Source organism: Alosa sapidissima, chromosome 16, assembly GCF_018492685.1.
Source record: "Alosa sapidissima isolate fAloSap1 chromosome 16, fAloSap1.pri, whole genome shotgun sequence".
Lineage (NCBI taxonomy): Eukaryota > Metazoa > Chordata > Actinopteri > Clupeiformes > Clupeidae > Alosa > Alosa sapidissima.
In genome coordinates, this window is record NC_055972.1 from 27,216,548 (window position 1) to 27,235,532 (window position 18,985).

Here is an 18,985-nt window from a genome sequence, read left to right on the forward strand (position 1 = left end):
TCTCAACAACCCCCACCATCGTCGTTTCTACCCAAGCATGGCCATGCTGCTACTGCTGCTGCTGCGCTTCCTTTTTGGCGAAAAATAAGTCCTGTTAGAAGATTCAGTCTGTCATTCTGTAGTAAGGTTGTTGACATTATACCCATCCCTCCTGTGATCGCGAGACATCATGTGGGTTGGCTGGAATGTTTATCGTTCGGACAGATGAGCTCTGGTATACCCACTAAATCAGGAGTTGGCAACATTTCCTTTCAAAAGAGCGTATTTTATTTTTACCAGAAATACCGGTAATGATAAAAAAATCTCTGGGGCTGCCAAAATATTTGTGTCCTTTAGATGCAAGTTTTGGATGCTCTTTGCAGGAGCGGGCGGAATGAGAGGGGTGTGTTCGCGGGTGCGGGAGAAACAGATAATTTCCTGCAAATTAAATATGTGCGTAAAATTAAATGGAAATAATATTGTAGTGTACATAAGTATATTTGAGCTGGATGTTCTTGTTAGGCAGCATTAAACAGGCTTTAAGCCCAACTGATGGAGGGGCCTAGCCTAGTCGTTTACGTGCTTTCAATTGTTTCCTGCTGCTCCCTGTCACAACTCGAAATTGAAAGCATGACAGAGGAAGAGGGCACCACTAGGCTACTTCAGTGTTTAGTCAAGTGTCTTTGTAAAGAAAGGTAGCCTAGCCTACATTCAGAACCAAGAAACTTAAATCAGACATCTGACAGTCTTCATGTTACAGATGCGGGCGGGAGCGAGACAAAAAATGACACATTATTGCGGGAGTGGGCGGGCGCGGGACTGTAAAAAACAGTCCTTTGCAGACCTCTAGTCAGAACGTAAGCCAATGAAACAAGTTGAGGAGTGTTCCCCGCTGTGTCTTTAGGTTGATTCTAAATGGTTCTCATTCCAATGTCTCTCATACCTTACCAAAATAATAATCAGAACAATTACATTTATTATAAGCATCTACCTTGCTGGCTATGTAAGCACGTAATGACCTTGACATTTCTGCCAAGTGTTCAAATACAGTGTTACCTTCTAGATTATTTCTTTGTTTCCCTAAGGAGTACACTCAACTGCCAACACTATTTTCATGAAAGTTGTCGGAAAAGCTGTAGGATGAGCTAAGGAAGAATCCATTAAATTTTGCAGCCATTTCGAGGCGCGGGGCAACTTAAACTTTCGCTATGTTGCATGACATAGCATTTGGTCTACATGGAGATCTGCGCTCTGTGAATGACCTACTTTTGGAGATGTCTTTTGATGTGTTTGCCCCCTCGCTGCAAGATCAGACAGTGTGCTAATCCAGTTGTGAATGACCTTTTTTGGGATCTTGACACCATTGCTAACTTGGGGTGCAAAGAAGTGACTTTAGTTGATAAATAACTGAAATGTATGTGGTTTTTACACATTTTACTCTGTGTATAGGCTATGTATTTTCACAAATTGATAATGTAAGAATGGCTAAAAGCTTAATAATAATACTAATTTTTTCAAATTTTAAAAAAATTATTCTTTCCATTCATTCCCATTTTTAGACAAAGCAAGGGAGCCACTAGAGAAGGCTAAGGTTGCTGAACGCCGCGTTAAGATGGCGAGCCTAATGGTGCTCAGCCAGAACAGCGCCCAAGGCGATCTCATTACACTGAGCAAGCCCATGCTGTTGATTACCTGGAATTCAACTTCAGTTTTGTAGCAAGGGCCTTTTACATGTGCATTGTTGCACAAGTAGACTCTGTGTGTGTGTGTGTACTTGCGCACATGAAATATGACTATTTGAAATATGCATATTGGATTTGGGTTGGATAGGTTTTGGGTGGAGCTCTGTCTGGTTAGCGGCGCTAATAGGTCTGTTTTATCGTATGACATCATTGTCTGTAATCTCTCCCCTATTTCTTGATATTCCTTCCTACCCCCACCACCCAGCAATTAAAGTTAGCTTGTCCACCATGCCTTAATCATTTAGTCTAAAAGCACAGGGTTCTGCGACTAATGAAATGACATTCCATCCATCTATGTTTTGACCTTTTGAAGCTTGTCGAACAAGGAAGAACCTGACCAGAGTTCATTATTGGCTTGATTATGTGGTGCTTTTAAATTGCACGGACAGTTTTAAATTTCTTAAATGTAATGTTTTAAATTTGCTGAATTTGACTAAAGGCAGTGATTTAGTACACATGTTGTGAGATGCACATTAAAATTACACACAAACAGGTTGATATTTATATTTTAGAAATCACAAACCTATCTGTTTAATGTTTTTTGCTATTAGTGTTATGATTAGATTACTGTAGATGCTTATGATGGCTTTTAAGGGCTACTTAATTGCCGTTGTTCAACGACTGCAACACAAATCCAGTAACCTATGTTTTATACGTCAATGACACTATTGTTATATTAGTAGAGTAGTTTATGTTATGTATATGTAAACTGTTTAGAACAGTGAAATAGGGATTTGGAATAATATTAATGTTTCACTTTAATGTAGTCATTAGTAAGTAGACATGATTTTATATAATGAATCAAACATTTCATAATACCGTAAAATAAGATTCATAGCATTATTAAGCTGTTCCGTGCTGTTCCAAAGATGTCAGTTAGTATTCATCGATGTCCGTCTTGGTGTTGATAGATAGATAGATAATTACTTTGTTCATCCCCAAGGGGGAAATTGCGGATGTCAATTCCTATGGAGATGCAGCGGAGTTTGTTTTTTATTATTCTCTGTCTGACTCCCCCAGTGAGACGATGCCTTCAGGCCATCCGCTTCATTCTGCCCAAGGACATGGCAATGAAAGTGCTGGTCAAGTGGTACAATACTTACAACGCCCCTGGTGGTCCCAGCACACACCAGGAGTGGAACCTGTTCCTCTCCTGCTTCATGACGATGATGGGCTACAACACCGATCGGCTGACGTGGACCCGCAACGTGAGTGACGTCTCAACAACAACAGCAATAACAGCAGCAGCAATTGCAATAACAACAAAACTGTTGCAGCATCAATTTCTGTTTTTTAAATGTGTGTTTTTTGTGATAACAGGAAGAGGCGGATTGACAATTAAAGGCGAGCTGTCATATTTCCAGTCGCACACAAGCACACAAAGGCTGCCTCTTCACATCTAAAATTAGCTCCAACATCATACGCACTGCTGACTTTTTAAAGTGTGGTGGTGGTAGTGGTTGTGTAAATTGGCCTCCTCCTTGTCCTTAAGAGAGCGGCCGGACCACTCGCATCTGAGATGTACTTGTATATGACCCCTGACCCCCTTTGCCTCTCCACAGCTCCATATTGAAGTGCCTCTCTCCCCAGTCGCTCCGAAGAAGGCTAGACCTGCCGACACGGGCTCAGACGAGGTAGGAGTGCCCTCTGTTTTAGCAGTGCACAGGTTTTGCTCAGTGGGAGCCATGTGGGACTTGCATTGATGTCTCTAATCCTTGTTATTAAAAGAGCTGTTTGAAACGTTTTTAGAAGTGCTTGATTTGTTTTTTTTTTCTGTTTGTTTGTTTTTGGTTAAGAAGGATCATTCATGTGCGATTTAGATATCTTTCTTATCATGCTTTCAATGTCCTGAATACACCTATCAATGCAAAATTTGCAAAAACATCAAAATAGTTGTCAAATTGTCTTGGTCTGTCTCACCCTTTGACTGACCTCATCAGGGATATTGGCTTGATCAGAAGTGGGCATTTAAGCGTTATTAGCTGACAGGGTCAAACGGTCACATTCTAATGTAATCCTCAGGACTGGGCTGATGGGTGATAATCAATTATGGGTTTTTAGCTTGTTGGATGCTGCGTTAATTTAATCCTTGGCATTACGAAGGTCATCACGACTATGTAATGGAGTTTGTTTGCATAGTGTAGTGTTGTTGTGAAAGTCATGATACCGGAGTTGCAAGACTTTTAACGATCCATCAATGGTTGGGTCCAGGATTAAGACAAAAACAGTGAATTGTTTGGGTCCAACACCTATGTCTGAGCATTAAATTCCTTGTGTGTAGCTGCTTATTTTTGTAAATATTTATTTGCTTTGTTTAGGACTGGGACTACCTGCGCAGCTCGGACTACCACTGGCAGCTGTCCATGCAGCATGTGGCGGGGGTGCCGGGGCTGGGCACTCTGGCGCCCTCTGGTGCCAGGGAAGAGCAGATGTCTGTGCTGAGTGTGGACTCCTCGGCCCCTTTGTTTCAGCACATCCCGTCCCTGTTCGCTGTGCTGCACCTGCTCTACGAAGACCTGAAGCTGGACGAGCTGCAAAGAAGTGGAGCCCGCTCCCTAGTGGGCCTCCTGCAGCAGATGGCCAGGTTGGCCTGTCACTTACCTTTGAATTATTACCTTTTTACCTTTACATATTCCACTGACTACGCCATATATTACATTCAGAGGCGTAAAAGTCCAGCTCCAGAAAGTAAAAGCCCTGCCACATTTTTGTTCCAACCATTCACTTTTTCAGGTGATTCAGGTCTTAGCACAGGTCTTAAAGGGATATTCCACCATCCAGCCGTTCTGAGTCTGACAGTAGCACTTTTAGCTCCAGCTCATTGAATCAGATTAGACCGTTAGCATCTCTCCTATAAGCTAACGGTCTAATCTGATTCAATGAGCTGGAGCTAAAAGTGTTACTTTAAGATTCAGAGAACGGCTGGATGAACTGGGGAAAGGTAAAACTCAAGGGGAGGTGGAAAACGAGTGCATTTCCCCAAATGGTGGAATATCCCTTTAAGCCAGGTAGAGTAATTAGTGAAATCAACTGTATTAAGGGCACAGGTAGAACCGATACATGGCAGGACTTTTCCTTTCTGAGCCCAGACTTTTACGTCTCTAATTGCATTACATTATGTTATAGTGCTGGGCGGTATACCGGTTCACATCGTATACCGGTGTATATTTTCGTTATGATATGAATTATTAATATACCGACATACCGGTGTATTTGATTACACAACGTTTCGAACGCTGCTAGAATCATGAGTGGCTCTTTGTAAACAGCATCATTTTCTGGGGCCATGCAAACCTGCATTACCACTAGTGTGGAGTTATTCTACATCATCACAGTAAAATAGACCATCCTTAGTCAATCTACTGCAGCAATTCCTCTCTCAACCTGTAGAAAATGCTGTGAACATCTGATTATGCATGGAAAAAAAAATACCGTCATATACCGTGAAACCGAATTTTGAAAAATACCGTGATATACATTTTTGGTCATACCGCCCAGCACTATTATGTTACATTTATCCAAAGCGACATCAAAAGAGAAATAACATTTAAGCTGAAGTGCAAAACAAGGCCTTAACTTAACGGTAGATACTACTTTAGTACACGCATCCATGAAATGGCACATCCCTTCGCATTCTACTCATTTTGCCCTTATTGAAATGTTTTTTTGTATCAGCCCACACATTTGTGTACAGCCTAGGCTGCCTACTGCATGCTAGCTCAGCTCCTTAGCCTCTATGCTACCATCACCATCTATCTATCTATACATTACAGGAATGTCTGTCCGTTATTCGCACATCTTTCGAACCGTTTATCCGATTGATTTCAAACTTGGCAGGTGTCTTGTTACGGGCACGAGTAAGTGCAGCGCCAAGTTTGACATTGTTTGGATAAGTAATGCAAAATATATTGTTAAATATATTTGTAAAAGAAGCACACATTGGCTTTCTTCACTCTACTACAGTATATATACTATACTGAAGCCACTCCCCCTCTCACACAGCACAGAGCAGCACTATATCAGGGCACAGGTCAAGATGCAAGATGTTTGGATGATTATCATGTCTGACATGTATGTAGTTTGCTTGCATAAAATGATTCCGCAGATTTTGCAACAATACGCCAACAAACACGGGTATGCAGTGGCTATTCAAAATGATGTAAAATTTAAAGACGTTTCAGAATGCCACACAGCTAGACAATGAGTGACAGACAGAGCGACATGTCACTTACTGTATGTTACCAAAGTCACATTATTGCAAATTTCAAATGATGATGCATCTTTCTACAAAATGGTTTGCCTTCTATATCATTAAGTTACTCAATAGGCTGAACATATAGCCTTACATCAAAGCTTTAGGCTTATGTCATTTCGATCAGCTACAGACAACGAGTGGCAGACACTTATAGACTATCAGAGATTGTTGAGTCACATCGTTGCAAATTTCATATGATTATGCGTCATTCCACAAAATGGTTTCTCTTCTCTTATCAGGAAGTTATTCAATAAGCTTAACAATAAACATATAGCCCTAACTCAAAACAGCTGCTAGGCTTATGTCATTTTGATTTGTAAAAATGTCACATGCAGCCATGCCTAAATTTTGCTTACTGCACATCAATTATAGGCTAATATATTCTAATATAATATTTATTGAATGCTTAGCTGGAATGATGTTTTCCCTATCATCCTATTTTTAAAGCATGCATACCTGCGGGCATGTAATTGGGCTACAGGTTTTCTACAGGAATGACATGTTTGAACAGGCACTGCACTAGTTACATTGAATGTTAAATATAATTCAACTGAAAAAAAAAAAAACAAAGTTGTGCAAAAAAAGATGATGTATACAACTGTTACCACTTTAAAGCAAAGGGATGCACTAGTCAAAAAGATGGCATTAAAGCAAATGCAGCAAAAAAATCATTACATTTTGATAATGATGTTTTCATAGTTTCAAGTCATAGTTGATAATTAAGGAATTAATTTGATTAATTGCACAGCCCTAAATATTTACATATGACATTACAGCACGTTGCATTTATCCAAAGTGACTTAAGAGAAATGACATTCAAGCTACAGTGCAGTAGGTGACCTTAGAGTAACAATAGATACTTTTACCACACGCATTGTTATATGGTCTTTTGGGCCCCCATCGTCGACTTCAAGGCAGTACCGTCTTGAAGGCGCTAGGGTTAGGTTAGGATTAGGTGCCTTGAAGTCAACTGGCAGCGCTGCCTTGAAGTTGACAGTGGGGGCCCAAAAGACCATCAAGCTCACAAACAGTCAAGATACACTTCCCTGTGTGTTCTATTCACTTTGATCTTTTTGAAGTGTTTTTTTTTTTTTTTTGTATTTCTTGGTATAATTATTTATTAGATAATAAACATTAACAGGAGTAGAATATTTAATTCAGTTTAGTTTGGTACCATAACATAAGACAATGTCACAAGGTACTTAACAGAGCCCAGCTTGAACTTGTTTCTTAATCTTTCTTGTCCAAGCACTAAGGCAACAGGCAAGAAACGTTGTAGGAAGAAAACTTGAAACCTGGAATCTTAAGAGATGGCCCATCATTTTCAGAATTATTGCACTGTGGTAATTCGAGGACCATTTTTATTAACATTAAAAACCATTTAGACAAGATTCAGACTGAAAACACATTTTGTTGTCTAGACCTAGATACAGCTCTGATATCTGAAAGGGGAGCCAAATTAGTCCTCCAGAAAGGTCTCATTAATTCACTCCAGTGTCGACCTCCCCCGGTCCCCCAGCCTCATTTTTCAGCGTGTGTTTTACTCTGAGTCTGGACTCTTACGGCTGTGACGTAGCGCTGCTGGTGATTCATGGGCTGGTTAGGGCTGCTATTAGTATTAGTGTAAGTATCGATTAGCTGACCAAGCTGAGATGAAGAACCCCTGGTTGAGATGGTGTGGGGGTGTGGGGTCAGGTTGGTCGGGTGGAGGTGGTGTTAGTGTTGAAGGCTGGTGCTGATTGTTTCCCCATCTCTCTCATCAGAGACCTGCAGCTGGAGGAGTACATTGATCTGTACTGGCGCGATTACCCCTCGTTCATCAAAACGTTCCACGAGTCCTGCGTGATCGACCAGGGTAAGTGGCAAATCAATGGAGGCGCCCGTCATAGGGCCTCTCATTAGAATGGCCAGTGCTCCCTTGTCTTGTTTTGTTTTTTTTGGTTTGTTCTATCGTACAATCCCTCTCTCAGCATCTCACATCTGCTTTTGATTTGTAATTTTTCTTTTCTTCTCTCTCTTTGTTTTCTTCTTCCACTATTGCCAACTTTTTTTTGACAAATTAATTCTTGTTTTCTCTTCTCATCTCTCTTCATTAACTATCACTCACTCCCTCTGGATCTATCTAGAATTAGGATGGACGAGATGGAGATAATTGAGGCTGTATCAATTGTTAGGTTCATGGTGTGTGATGATTGGGGAGACTGGCATATGTACTGTATCGTATGCTGTTCGGTCATGGCCTAAATTGCCCCTAATCCCCCCTCCTTGTTGCCCCCCTCAGCCCAGATGGAGCAGATGACCCGGCCCTCGTTCCTGACGCCGGAGCCACCCTGTGTGTTTGGCTGGCTCCGCCACTGCCTCAGAGGGGAGGACGTGCCACCTTTCCCCTACCTGCCTGGCATTTGCGAGAGGACCAAACTACTGGTGCTTGTAAGTGGCTGAGCATTTCTTTTTTTATCAGCATTGAGAAGTGATGTTGTGATGATGAATGAAGCCTGATCTATCACACATGTGTAAATGATGCCCCCCTGAAAAGCACTTTGTCTTCACTAATGGGTTGACTTTCTCACAGTAGCTACATTCAGTGACTTTCCACAGGAACGTTCAGACAAGACCTCTGCTTACTTTTCACCTACAGCTTTTATGGGCCAGGTTACTCTGTAACACGTGCTTCTTTGGTCTCTAGTACTTCTACCACAGTAGTTACGCACAGCGTGGCTTACAGAATCCTTCATTAGCAGAATTAGGTGCAGAATGGATATAGTGTATCCTAGGAGGAGGAACATGGAAAGAATGTATTGAGTTTAGGCAGTACTGATTCCTCAGTGGCCCATGCCCAGCAGGGGGCAGTGTTCCTAAGCATCTTGTTGGGATCAGTAATTAAGACATCTACAGTAGGTGCAGAGCTACGTGCCCACTCGAAAGTGCTACCTTGCCTCTCGGCGAGTTCCTGCAGGGTTGACGGGAGGTCACGACGGAATCCTTTAATAACAGAGGTGCAAATGTGGGGTCACATGGTGCTGTAGCTCTCGCATGCTCAATGGAAATGTCAACTAGTTAGTCGGCATTTTGCTCCCAGCTAATCACAGTGACATTTTTCCATCTGTTTACTCGGTCTGTTCTGAGTTCCTCCAATGGCATCTGTGTCCCTCTTCTCCTGTGTGTGTGTGTCTGTGTGTGTGTCTGTGTGTGTGTGTGTGTGTGTGTGTGTGTGTTGGATAAGAGCTGCCTAACCTTAATTAAGCATTGGAGGTCTGAATCATGAGTGATGGTGGGAGGTTGATGGAGGAGTGACGCTGAGTGGGGTGTGTGTTTGTGTGTGTTTGACAGAAGAGGGGGAAGGGGATGGTTTGTCTGTCCTACCATCGTGCCAAGCACAGTGACGCACAATGGACAGAGAGACACTAACGACATGTCATGCAATTATAGCCTGTATTTACCCTAGTCCTCCTCTCACTCACACACACACACACACACACACACACACACACACACACACACACTACATCCCCTTCCCTACCATCCACCTGATTATCGGACAGAACATTACTGGCATTGCTTAACTTGTTTAAACCTCCATCAACCCCTCTCTCACACGCAATTTCCTGTGTCAGCCGGAACAGAATTGTTTCTCTCTCCTTCAGATTCCTGCTTTAGTCCTGATGGACTACAAAATCAGGCAATGTTAAGCCCGTCATTCTAAGCACGTTAAAATCGGGCCGTGGTCGGCCGCGCACTGGAATGTGATGAATGAATGAGGACGAGCCTGGAAGTCTGAATGTCTTTGCGCTATTATTTTCTAAAGCAGACGGGTTTAGTCATTGCCACTAAAACCACAACGGTGCTGTCCCACTGCAGATACTCAATCGGCTTCTCTCATCCCCTCCACCCCTACTCACTTTTTCTCTCTCGTTCTCTCTCTTCTTTTTATCTTTCATTACTTGTGTTCCCACCCAATATCTCTTTCTTTCTTTTGTTCTTTCATTCGGTTGTTTATTCGTTATTTCTTTCTATCTCGTTCTCTTTCTCCCACCCCTCATCTCCACTATGTTATTTGACCCATTCATTCCACCAACCCTCCCCTCATCCTCTCTAACTCTCTCTCTATCTATTTGTATCTCTCTCTTTCTCTCTCTCTCTCTCTCTATCTATCTATCTATCTATCTATCTATCTATCTATCTCTGTCTCTCTATCTATCTATCTATCTATCTATCTATCTCTGTCTCTCTCTCTCTCTCCGTCTCTCTCTCTCTCTATCTATCTCTGTCTCTCTCTCTCTCCGTCTCTCTCTCTCTTTCTCTCTATCTATCTATCTGTCTCCCTGTCTCTTTCTCTCTCTCCGTCTCTCTCTCTCTTTCTCTATCTATCTATCTATCTCTGTCTCTCTCTCTCTCTCTCTCTCTCTCCGTCTCTCTCTCTCTCTCTATCTATCTCTGTCTCTCTCTCTCTCCGTCTCTCTCTTTCTCTCTATCTATCTATCTATCTATCTATCTCTCTCTGTCTCTCTCTCTGTCTCTCTCTCTGTCTCTCTCTCTCTAGAGTTACGCGTTGTACGTGGCTGGAGACAAGAATGCGGTGTCGGAAAACGTCTCTAAATACCTGGCCAAGATCTCTGCAGGTGAGCTGAGCTGAGTTTTCACAGGCCGGGTCACTGTGTCTGTCTGAGATTGACATGCTGTGCCCCTCTGACCACAAGACACTCCCATGGGCAGTGGGGGTGGAGGGGGCAGAGTGCGGGGGGGCATGATAAACATATTGCAATATGGAAATAGTAATTGGATGAATAAACAGTGCTGAAGGCATATAATGTGATTTTGCATAGCACAAATGAAGACTTTCCATGGTCTCCAAGGGTGAGGAGAAAACAGAATTGAATTTATTGTACATGTAATATGTAACACTTAATATGATTAATATGATTGAGTTGGTTTAGAGATGACGCATTATTGGCAGAAGTTTTATTTTGCCACACATGACCTGTAAGCACATAATACTGTTAATACTGTGCTTCTCCATCACAGGGCAGAAGAAGAACATCTGTGATCAAATTCCCGAAATCAGGAGGTACGTTTTTTTTTTTTTCAGCATCGGGATCTATGGAACAGTGACTACTTTTTGAGTAGAATTAGTCATTGAAGGCCTGGTGTCTTATCCATTTCTTGGAAAGCATCTAGTGCAAATGCTTGAAAGATGTTTGTTGTTGTTGTTGGGTTGTAATATCGTTATTGTAATTATTATCTTTCTGAATGAGATCAGGAGTGTGCTCTCACCCTTGTTATCACTTACTTGCATTCAGAGGATTTGTGTAGTTAAGAAAATAAATAAATAAATGAGGAAATCATCTTATCGCAGAGTAATTGATTTCCTCACCGAGACCTGAGACTTGGCAGAAGTGCAGTCTGTTATCAGACTCATCAGTCCCTGGTGCCCTTTTGTGGCACTAGTCTTAGGCTACGTTTATACGGTGACGATGAAAAGAGAAGATGCAGAAGTGGCGTCTCGTCTTCATTTTTTTATTCGCGTTTAGACGAGCATTCTCAGGGGGAAATACGAAGACGCAAGAGTATATGATATTCGATTGGATATGCATTCCAGACCGCTGGGTGGTGGTTAGTGCTGGGCGGTATACCGGTTCACACCGTATACCGGTGTATATTTTAATTTTTAATATACCGCCATACCGGTGTATTTGATTACACAACGTTTGGAACGCTGCGCCGCACGACAGTGTTTCAGACGGGACTTTTTTCACACGCACACATGGTGCCACTGCGAGGCATTAGTGAGGCGAGGCAAGTTTTTCCCTTGAAGTATGACCCTTAAGGCTTAATTTCTCCTTAGGTAAGGGATTTATTTAAGGGTGTTGCACAGGATACCTTCAAATGTTTCTTTAGTTAAGGAAAAATGTTAAGGGATACTGCATTGAAAGGGATTTACCAAAGATCCTTGATTACTAGCTCCGCTTTAACCCTTTCTGGATTTCCGTCATGAAAATTCTATTGAGATTGTTCAACACAGTGAAGTTTAATGTTCTTATCATTCATCTCACCTTAAGGATATTCGCTGAAATTATCCAGGTAGCAAATAAAGCATGTTATAGACATGCACTGAGCAATACTAGCTGGCTAGTTAGAAATGATCCGGACTGTCATCAGTGCACCAAAACAAACTTTTTTGTTAAAGGAACCGTATGTAAGAAAAATATTTCAATTAATCATAAAATGGCCCTGATATGTCACTAGACATTAAGAAATCATGTTCATTTCAAATACTTATATCACTGACAACAGTAGTCCGGCCAGGATATTGTCATTTAAAAAGTGAAGTTGCAGCCCTCAACTGATGTTGATGTTGTGTTTTGTCATGTCATGTTGTGTTTGACGTTAACGTTAGCCTACCACTAACGTCATGTAAACCACACAATAACAATAAGGCATGTTTATGATAGGCCTATTTGACAGAGTAAGCATATTAGCAGAGAGGTTTTATTTTAAATTGTATAATTTTCAAAAAAAGTATAATTATTGCAAGTTGCACTACTTTTGTTTGTGAAATTTGCACAGTAAAAGTTCTGTATTTTGACTGCAATTGTCTTTGCATTCTGATTAGATTCTTCATTAGAATCATGAGTGGCTCTTTGTAAACGGCATCATTTTCGGGTGGCATGCAAAACTGCATTACCACTAGTGTGGAGTTTTTATACATCATGACAGTAAAATAGACCATCCTTAGTCGGTGTACTGCAGCAATTCCTCTCTCAACCTGTAGAAAATGCTGTGAACATCTGATTATGCATGGGGGAAAAAAAATACCGTCATATACCGTGAATTTTGAAAAATACCATGATATACATTTTTGGTCATACCGCCCAGCACTAGTGGTGGTGTGATCGAACCCCGGTACGTCACGCGCAGACATTCTAATTTGACAGTTTAGCCAGAGAGGTAATCTAGGATCTTTGGTTTAGCCGTTTAGACGGAGACGAAACCCGGGTCGTCTTCAAAACTCTACACTCTGGAAGGAGTCTTCAGATTTTTGCGTCTTCAAGCCCCGATGGCGGGGTCGCCGTGTAAACGAAAGGCACTTATGATAAAATATTTTGTCGTCTTCCTTCGCAATCGTTCTCGTATAAACGGCCCCTAAACCACACGCTGGAATCAGATGGCATTTGTCACCTGCCTCCCCCCAAATAACTTCTGAGTAAAAAAAAGTGACTCATCATCTTTGTGTGCGTGTGTGTGTGTGTGTGTGTGTGTGTGTGTGTGTGTGTGTGTGCGCGTGTGTGAATGTTTGCAGAGAGAGCAGCGTGAAGTTTGAGGCCCCGCAGGGGAACCTGGCCGAGAGGCTGATGGAGTGGCTGACCTCTGCTGGTGCGGCACTCCGACTTTCCGCCTGTCAGACGCAAACACCTGTTGCATCCAAACACACCCCCCACCGATGACTTTAAATCAGAACAATAATGTGCTTTTCAAGTGTAACTGATTAATTTACGTAGTTTGAAGCCTGTTGTCTTCATACCTCTCTAATATCAGGGTCCCTTACACCGGTCAAGTTCCTTGAGGAGATATTTGCTAATAACTATATAAATTAGTAAAAATGTAATTCCTTTTCACACAGCTTGAAAAACATACCAGTATTAAAGTCCGTAACTGTGCATCATAACAAGTAGTTTAATAAGTACATTTAGTTAATTCATAATTTAGTTAATTGCTTGTTAATGCTTGGTGTTCATTTTAAAGGGTTCACTCTGAAGGACCTCGAGTCGGTACCATTTGGGGCGGCCCTGCCAATCAGAGATGCCATCTACCAGTGCCGAGAGCACCCGTGCTCTGATTGGTCCGAAGATGTTTGTGCACTGATTGGACGGCAGGACCTCACCAAACAGGCACACAAAGTCACTCCTACCAAGGCCAAAACGGTAAGTGTGGTAAGCTGGAATGTGTTTGAGAGAGGGCACTAACCATGCATTACAGGATTGAAGTCTTATGATGTTAGAAAGTCTGAGATGAATTTTTAGCGCTACTTGCCTATATCCGTTTTGCTACCGAAGAGTTAAATTAGAAAAATATTTTAATGCTCGTATATACAGTACATACACAAATGTGTATGTGTGTATTTGTGTGTGTGTTTTTTTTTTTAAATAGGTATACTAGGTTTTTTACTTTTTTCAATCTTAAATGCGAAATTGTGTTTGCAACCATCATACATGACTACTTGTATTCCACTGTGACTGTGTGTCTGTGTACATATGCGTGCGTGTTTGTTTGTTTGTTTGTTTGTTTGTCTGTTTGTGTGTTTTGTTGGTGTGTGTGTGTGTGTGTGTGAGCAGTCGGTAGGCCTTGGGGGCGAGATGCTTGATGTGCCGGTGCCCAGTGAGGCTGACGAGGAGGAGGACGGCATGGCGGACCTGGACCCCGAGGTGACGGGGCTGATCTGGAGTCAGGACCTGCGCGTGCAGGAGGTGCGGCGGCTGCTGCAGAGCTCGCGGCCCGTCCGCGTCAACGTGGCCCAGCTGCCCGAGGTCAGCGATCATGAGTACATCGAGGAGAAGGAGAACAAGTGAGTGTGTACACACACACACACACACACAGTGATGCACTTCTACTGTCTCTCATGTACGCACACCAAAGTCCAAAGACAAATGCTCTTGAACACACACACACACACACACACACACAAGCACACAGAAGCAAACACACAATTACTTATGTATGCAGTATGCACATTCACACACACACACATGCACACGCACACGCACATGCACACACACACACACACACACACACACACACACACACACACACACACACACACACACACACACACACACACACACACACACACACACGCACACAGAGAGAAGTGTATGCAGTTAACCACGCATGCATGCATTTACTCTCTCACACGCACTTTCCTACAGTCACTCAGTCGTGTTAACGGCACGGTGTGTTCACCGCAGATTTCAGTAGTGCAGGCAGACAGAGCTGAAGCGGAGAAAGTAAAAGTGCTGCTGGGGTTAGCCATGTCGTGTCAGATGTCATCGCTACTGGTGGAGTCTTGCACATATGCAGATTTACATCGTTGACACATCGGCAACGTTGAGCTTCCACGTCTGTAGTGAGTCAAATCAGGTCTGGCTGTGTCTTCACTTGACCCCACGACTTACTCAGTACCCTGTAGCCTAAACTCTGAATCTTTGACTCTGAGAATAAGTGAAGGTGGGATGAATTAATGAATGTATAAATGTATGTAAAGCTGTACTGTACATTTTTAGGATACAGTGAAATAATAATAAAATATATGATGGAGGAGACCTGCCTGATTAATGACTGCTTATGTTAATGTGTATGAATTACTACTTTTGCCATATTCTCATTTGAGCCTTATAAATGCATTTGAACTTATCGAAACATTGCACTGCAGTGAGCGAGTGGTCAACTGAGTGTTCTGGAATGGACATAAATTCAGTCCATATGTTCTTCCCTCCTCTGTCTGTAATAGGCTCCTGCTGCTGTGCCAGCGCACCATGGCACTGCCTGTTGGCAGAGGCCTCTTCACCCTGTTTTCCTACCGACCCGTGCCTACAGAACCCCTACCTGTGCCAAAGCTCAACCTCACTGGTATGTTACTGTTTCTGGCTGATGCCAATAGTACGTGTGCACATGTGCTTTTGTTGCACTGTAAATGCAGGTTTGCCGTTCTCCCTCGGACATGCCACTCACGCTTGTGTTGCGTTACAAAAAAATTGGACGGCACATTTTACTACGGAAGTAGGCGCCAGGCCCCTCCTGCTCCAGCTGGTTCTGTTTGTGTTCGTGTAGCTTGCGTACACTATGAATAAGGCTTTACTGTTTCTGGCTGATGAAAACTGTATGTATGCACTAGCACTTCTCTTGCGCTGTAAATGCAGGGTTGCTGTTCTCCCTGTGAACATATCTGGTAAACAGTACTCACACCAGTGTTTGGTAAGGTGCTGCTGAGCTATGATACACTTGTGGTTGTGAGGAATAGGGTTTCTTTGTCCCACTTCCTGATCCATTTACGCTTGGAACATTTTTCCCAACAAACAAGAACATGAGTCCCTCTTGGCCCAACCTTGCGTAAGTCTCTGGTTGTGTTGCTGTTTATGTTTGTGACGTGTCCCTGGGGCCGTCTCACAAGTGCCACATAAAAGTACCTTTAAGTCTGCGCTCCGTTCCTCCTGTGAAGGCCCAGCCCGTAATTATGGCAGGAGCCTTGTTTCTGTCCAGAGAGGACAAACGTGTGGACTGTTTTCAGTTTACGGCACAGACAAAACGCAGCTTTCATGGGCTCATCCATACTCCTCTCTCTGATGACCACATGACAGGACCACATGAGAGATGAGAGGCTCCACCATTAACAGAAAGCAGGACAAGACAACAAGGAAACATTCAAAACAAGGACAGTCGCACGATTTTGTTGTGTAACCTACAGAGCCAGAAAGATGGATATTGAATATTTAATGATACTTGAATATTTAGTGATATATTCTTCACTGTCAGGCTTTTTCTGTTGTCAATACGGGGCAGATGGTAATTGTGTGTGTGTGTGTGTGTGTGTGTGTGTGTGTGTGTGTGTGTTTGTGTTTGTGTGTCCATATAGAGGCAAGTTGCCTGACTACTCTTGTCTGTGTTTAGTCTAATTAGCTTTCATTAGATTACTTTAGAGCTTTGAACGGGCACATTTAGTCTGATTGGAATCTGATTCAATTGAAATCCAATCAAGGCATTTGGACAGCCATGGCCTACTGGTTAGCACTTCGGACCTGTAACCAGAGGGTTGCCGGTTCGAACCCCGACCAGTAGGCACGGCTGAAGTGCCCTTGAGCAAGGCACCTAACCCCTCACTGCTCCCCGAGCGCCACTGTTGATGCAGGCAGCTCACTGCGCCGGGGTTAGTGTGTGCTTCACCTCACTGTGTGTACACTGTGTGCTGTGTGTGTTTCACTAATTCACGGATTGGGATAAATGCAGAGACCAAATTTCCCTCACAGGATCAAAAGAATATATATACTTATACTTACTCAAACACCTCAGAATAAAACTGCTCAATTTGGATTGAAATTTCTGTTGGATCAAAGGGAAGTGGTTTGTTCCGTATAGAATCCAATTGAACAGCCATGTAATAATAATAATAATAATAATAAAGCTTTATTTGTATAGCACCTTTCATACACAGAATGCAGCTCAAAGTGCTTTACATTTGAAGCATGTAACACAATAGTAGTCAGTCAGTCATTATCAATCACTTTTCTTTGCTGTTTATGATATGCTCAGCAACATATCAAAAATATAGAAAATGACGTCATAAGACTGGCAGCCTTAACCCTCTTACCCCCCACAAGCACGCCATATGGCAACTGTGGCAAGGAAAAACTCCCATATTCCAGGAAGAAACCTTGAGCAGAACCTGACTTAATAGGGGGAGCCCATCTGCTTCTGGCTGGCTGCGCCCTCCAATAGTAGCAGATGTAGAATAATCTGAAAATGTAGTCTACAGGATAAGATGAGTTAACTAAAAGCTTTCCTGTACAGGTATGTTTTCAGATCTTTTTTAAAAATATTTACTGAACTCGCCTGCTTGATGTACAGAGGCAGGGTGTTCCATAGTTTGGGGGCATAATGGATAAACGCAGCTTCTCCACTTTGTTTGTGGAGCACTTTGGGTACGATTAAAAGATTAGAATTGGATGATCTAAGTTTCCTTTGTGGTTGATAAGATATTAAAAGCTCAGAGATATATGAAGGTGCTATGCCATTCAGAGCTTTGTAAGTAATTAACATAACCTTAAAATCAATTCTATAGGAAATAGGGAGCCAGTGCAGTTCAGCCAACACAGGGGTGATGTGTTCTCTCTTCTTAGTCTTAGTTAAAAGTCTAGCCGCAGAGTTCTGTATGAGTGCCAATTTCTTTAGATGTTTTTTGGGAAGACCAGTGAAAAGTGCATTGCAGTAGTCTAACCTGCTAGTGATAAAGGCGTGAATTAGTTTTTCTGCATCTTGTTGAGTTAAAAAGGGCCGCACTTTGGCAATGTTTCTTAAGTGGAAATAGGCTGTCTGAGTAACTTTACTGATATGGGGCTTAAAACTTAACTCTGCATCTAAGATGACACCGAGGCTTGTTACTTTTGGTTTGACCTGGTGTGCCAAGTTCCCCAGATTACTAAGAATAATATCTCGCTTTAGTTTTGGTCCAACCAGAAGTACCTCTGTTTTGTCATCATTTAGTCATCATTTAGTCATCATTTAGTGTCATCATGTAAACACTCCAGATTCCACTCAGATTCATGAGCAAGTTTTGCACATGCTCATTACTCGCCATTGGAGTTGGATTACTGATCTTGTAACATGGATAAAATTCGATTAGATTATTATGACATATAAATAGTTGATCTGATCTTGGGCTTCAATTGGAATGATGTCAATCTGACTGTTAAAAAAAACCTGCATGTAAACGTGGCTATTGAGTTTCCATTGAAATTTTCTCTTTTTGTTTGGCGTCTCACTTGTGTATTATGTGGCTCTCCTCCTCCTCCACCTACTTATCCACCTCCTCCTCCTCCACCTCATCCACCTACACCTCCTCCGTATCCACCTCCGCCTCCTCCTCAAACTACTTATCCACCTCTATCTCCTCCTCCTCCACCTACTTATCCACCTCCACCTCCTCCTCCTCCACCTACTTATCCACTTCCACCTCCTCTTCCTCCTCCACCTACTTATCCACCTCTACCTACTTATCCATCTCTTCCTCCTCCACATCCTCCTCATCCACCTACACCTCCTTTTTACTCCACCTCCTCCTCCTCCTCCTCCTCAGGCCGGGCCCCTCCTCGTAACACCATGGTGGACCTGAGCAGTGGCAACATTGACGTGCCGGCCAACATGACCAGCTGGGCCAGCTTCCACAACGGCGTGGCGGCGGGCCTGAAGATTGCGCCTGCCTCGCAGGTGGAGTCGGCCTGGATCGCCTACAACAAGCCCAAGA

General features: G+C 42.7%; 1 protein-coding gene across 4 annotated transcripts in view; it reads left to right on the top strand.

Moving 5' to 3' along the window:
- The window catches only part of anapc1 (anaphase promoting complex subunit 1), a 112,128-nt gene that overhangs the window by 11,433 nt on the left and 81,710 nt on the right, over positions 1–18,985 (top strand). For all 4 annotated transcript variants that reach the window (XR_006023401.1, XM_042066284.1, XM_042066283.1 and 1 more), the window contains exons 17-28: positions 2,742–2,929; positions 3,284–3,355; positions 4,040–4,305; positions 7,740–7,831; positions 8,258–8,406; positions 10,517–10,595; positions 10,999–11,041; positions 13,274–13,347; positions 13,717–13,895; positions 14,307–14,536; positions 15,479–15,597; positions 18,818–18,985. The exon at positions 18,818–18,985 is cut by the window's right edge and continues 104 nt beyond it. Coding sequence is in view for 3 of the 4 variants with exons in the window: in XM_042066284.1 (XP_041922218.1) it covers positions 2,742–2,929; positions 3,284–3,355; positions 4,040–4,305; positions 7,740–7,831; positions 8,258–8,406; positions 10,517–10,595; positions 10,999–11,041; positions 13,274–13,347; positions 13,717–13,895; positions 14,307–14,536; positions 15,479–15,597; positions 18,818–18,985 (1,659 nt within the window). In the remaining variant the exon portion in view is untranslated. The remainder of the gene's footprint in view (positions 1–2,741; positions 2,930–3,283; positions 3,356–4,039; positions 4,306–7,739; positions 7,832–8,257; positions 8,407–10,516; positions 10,596–10,998; positions 11,042–13,273; positions 13,348–13,716; positions 13,896–14,306; positions 14,537–15,478; positions 15,598–18,817) is intronic.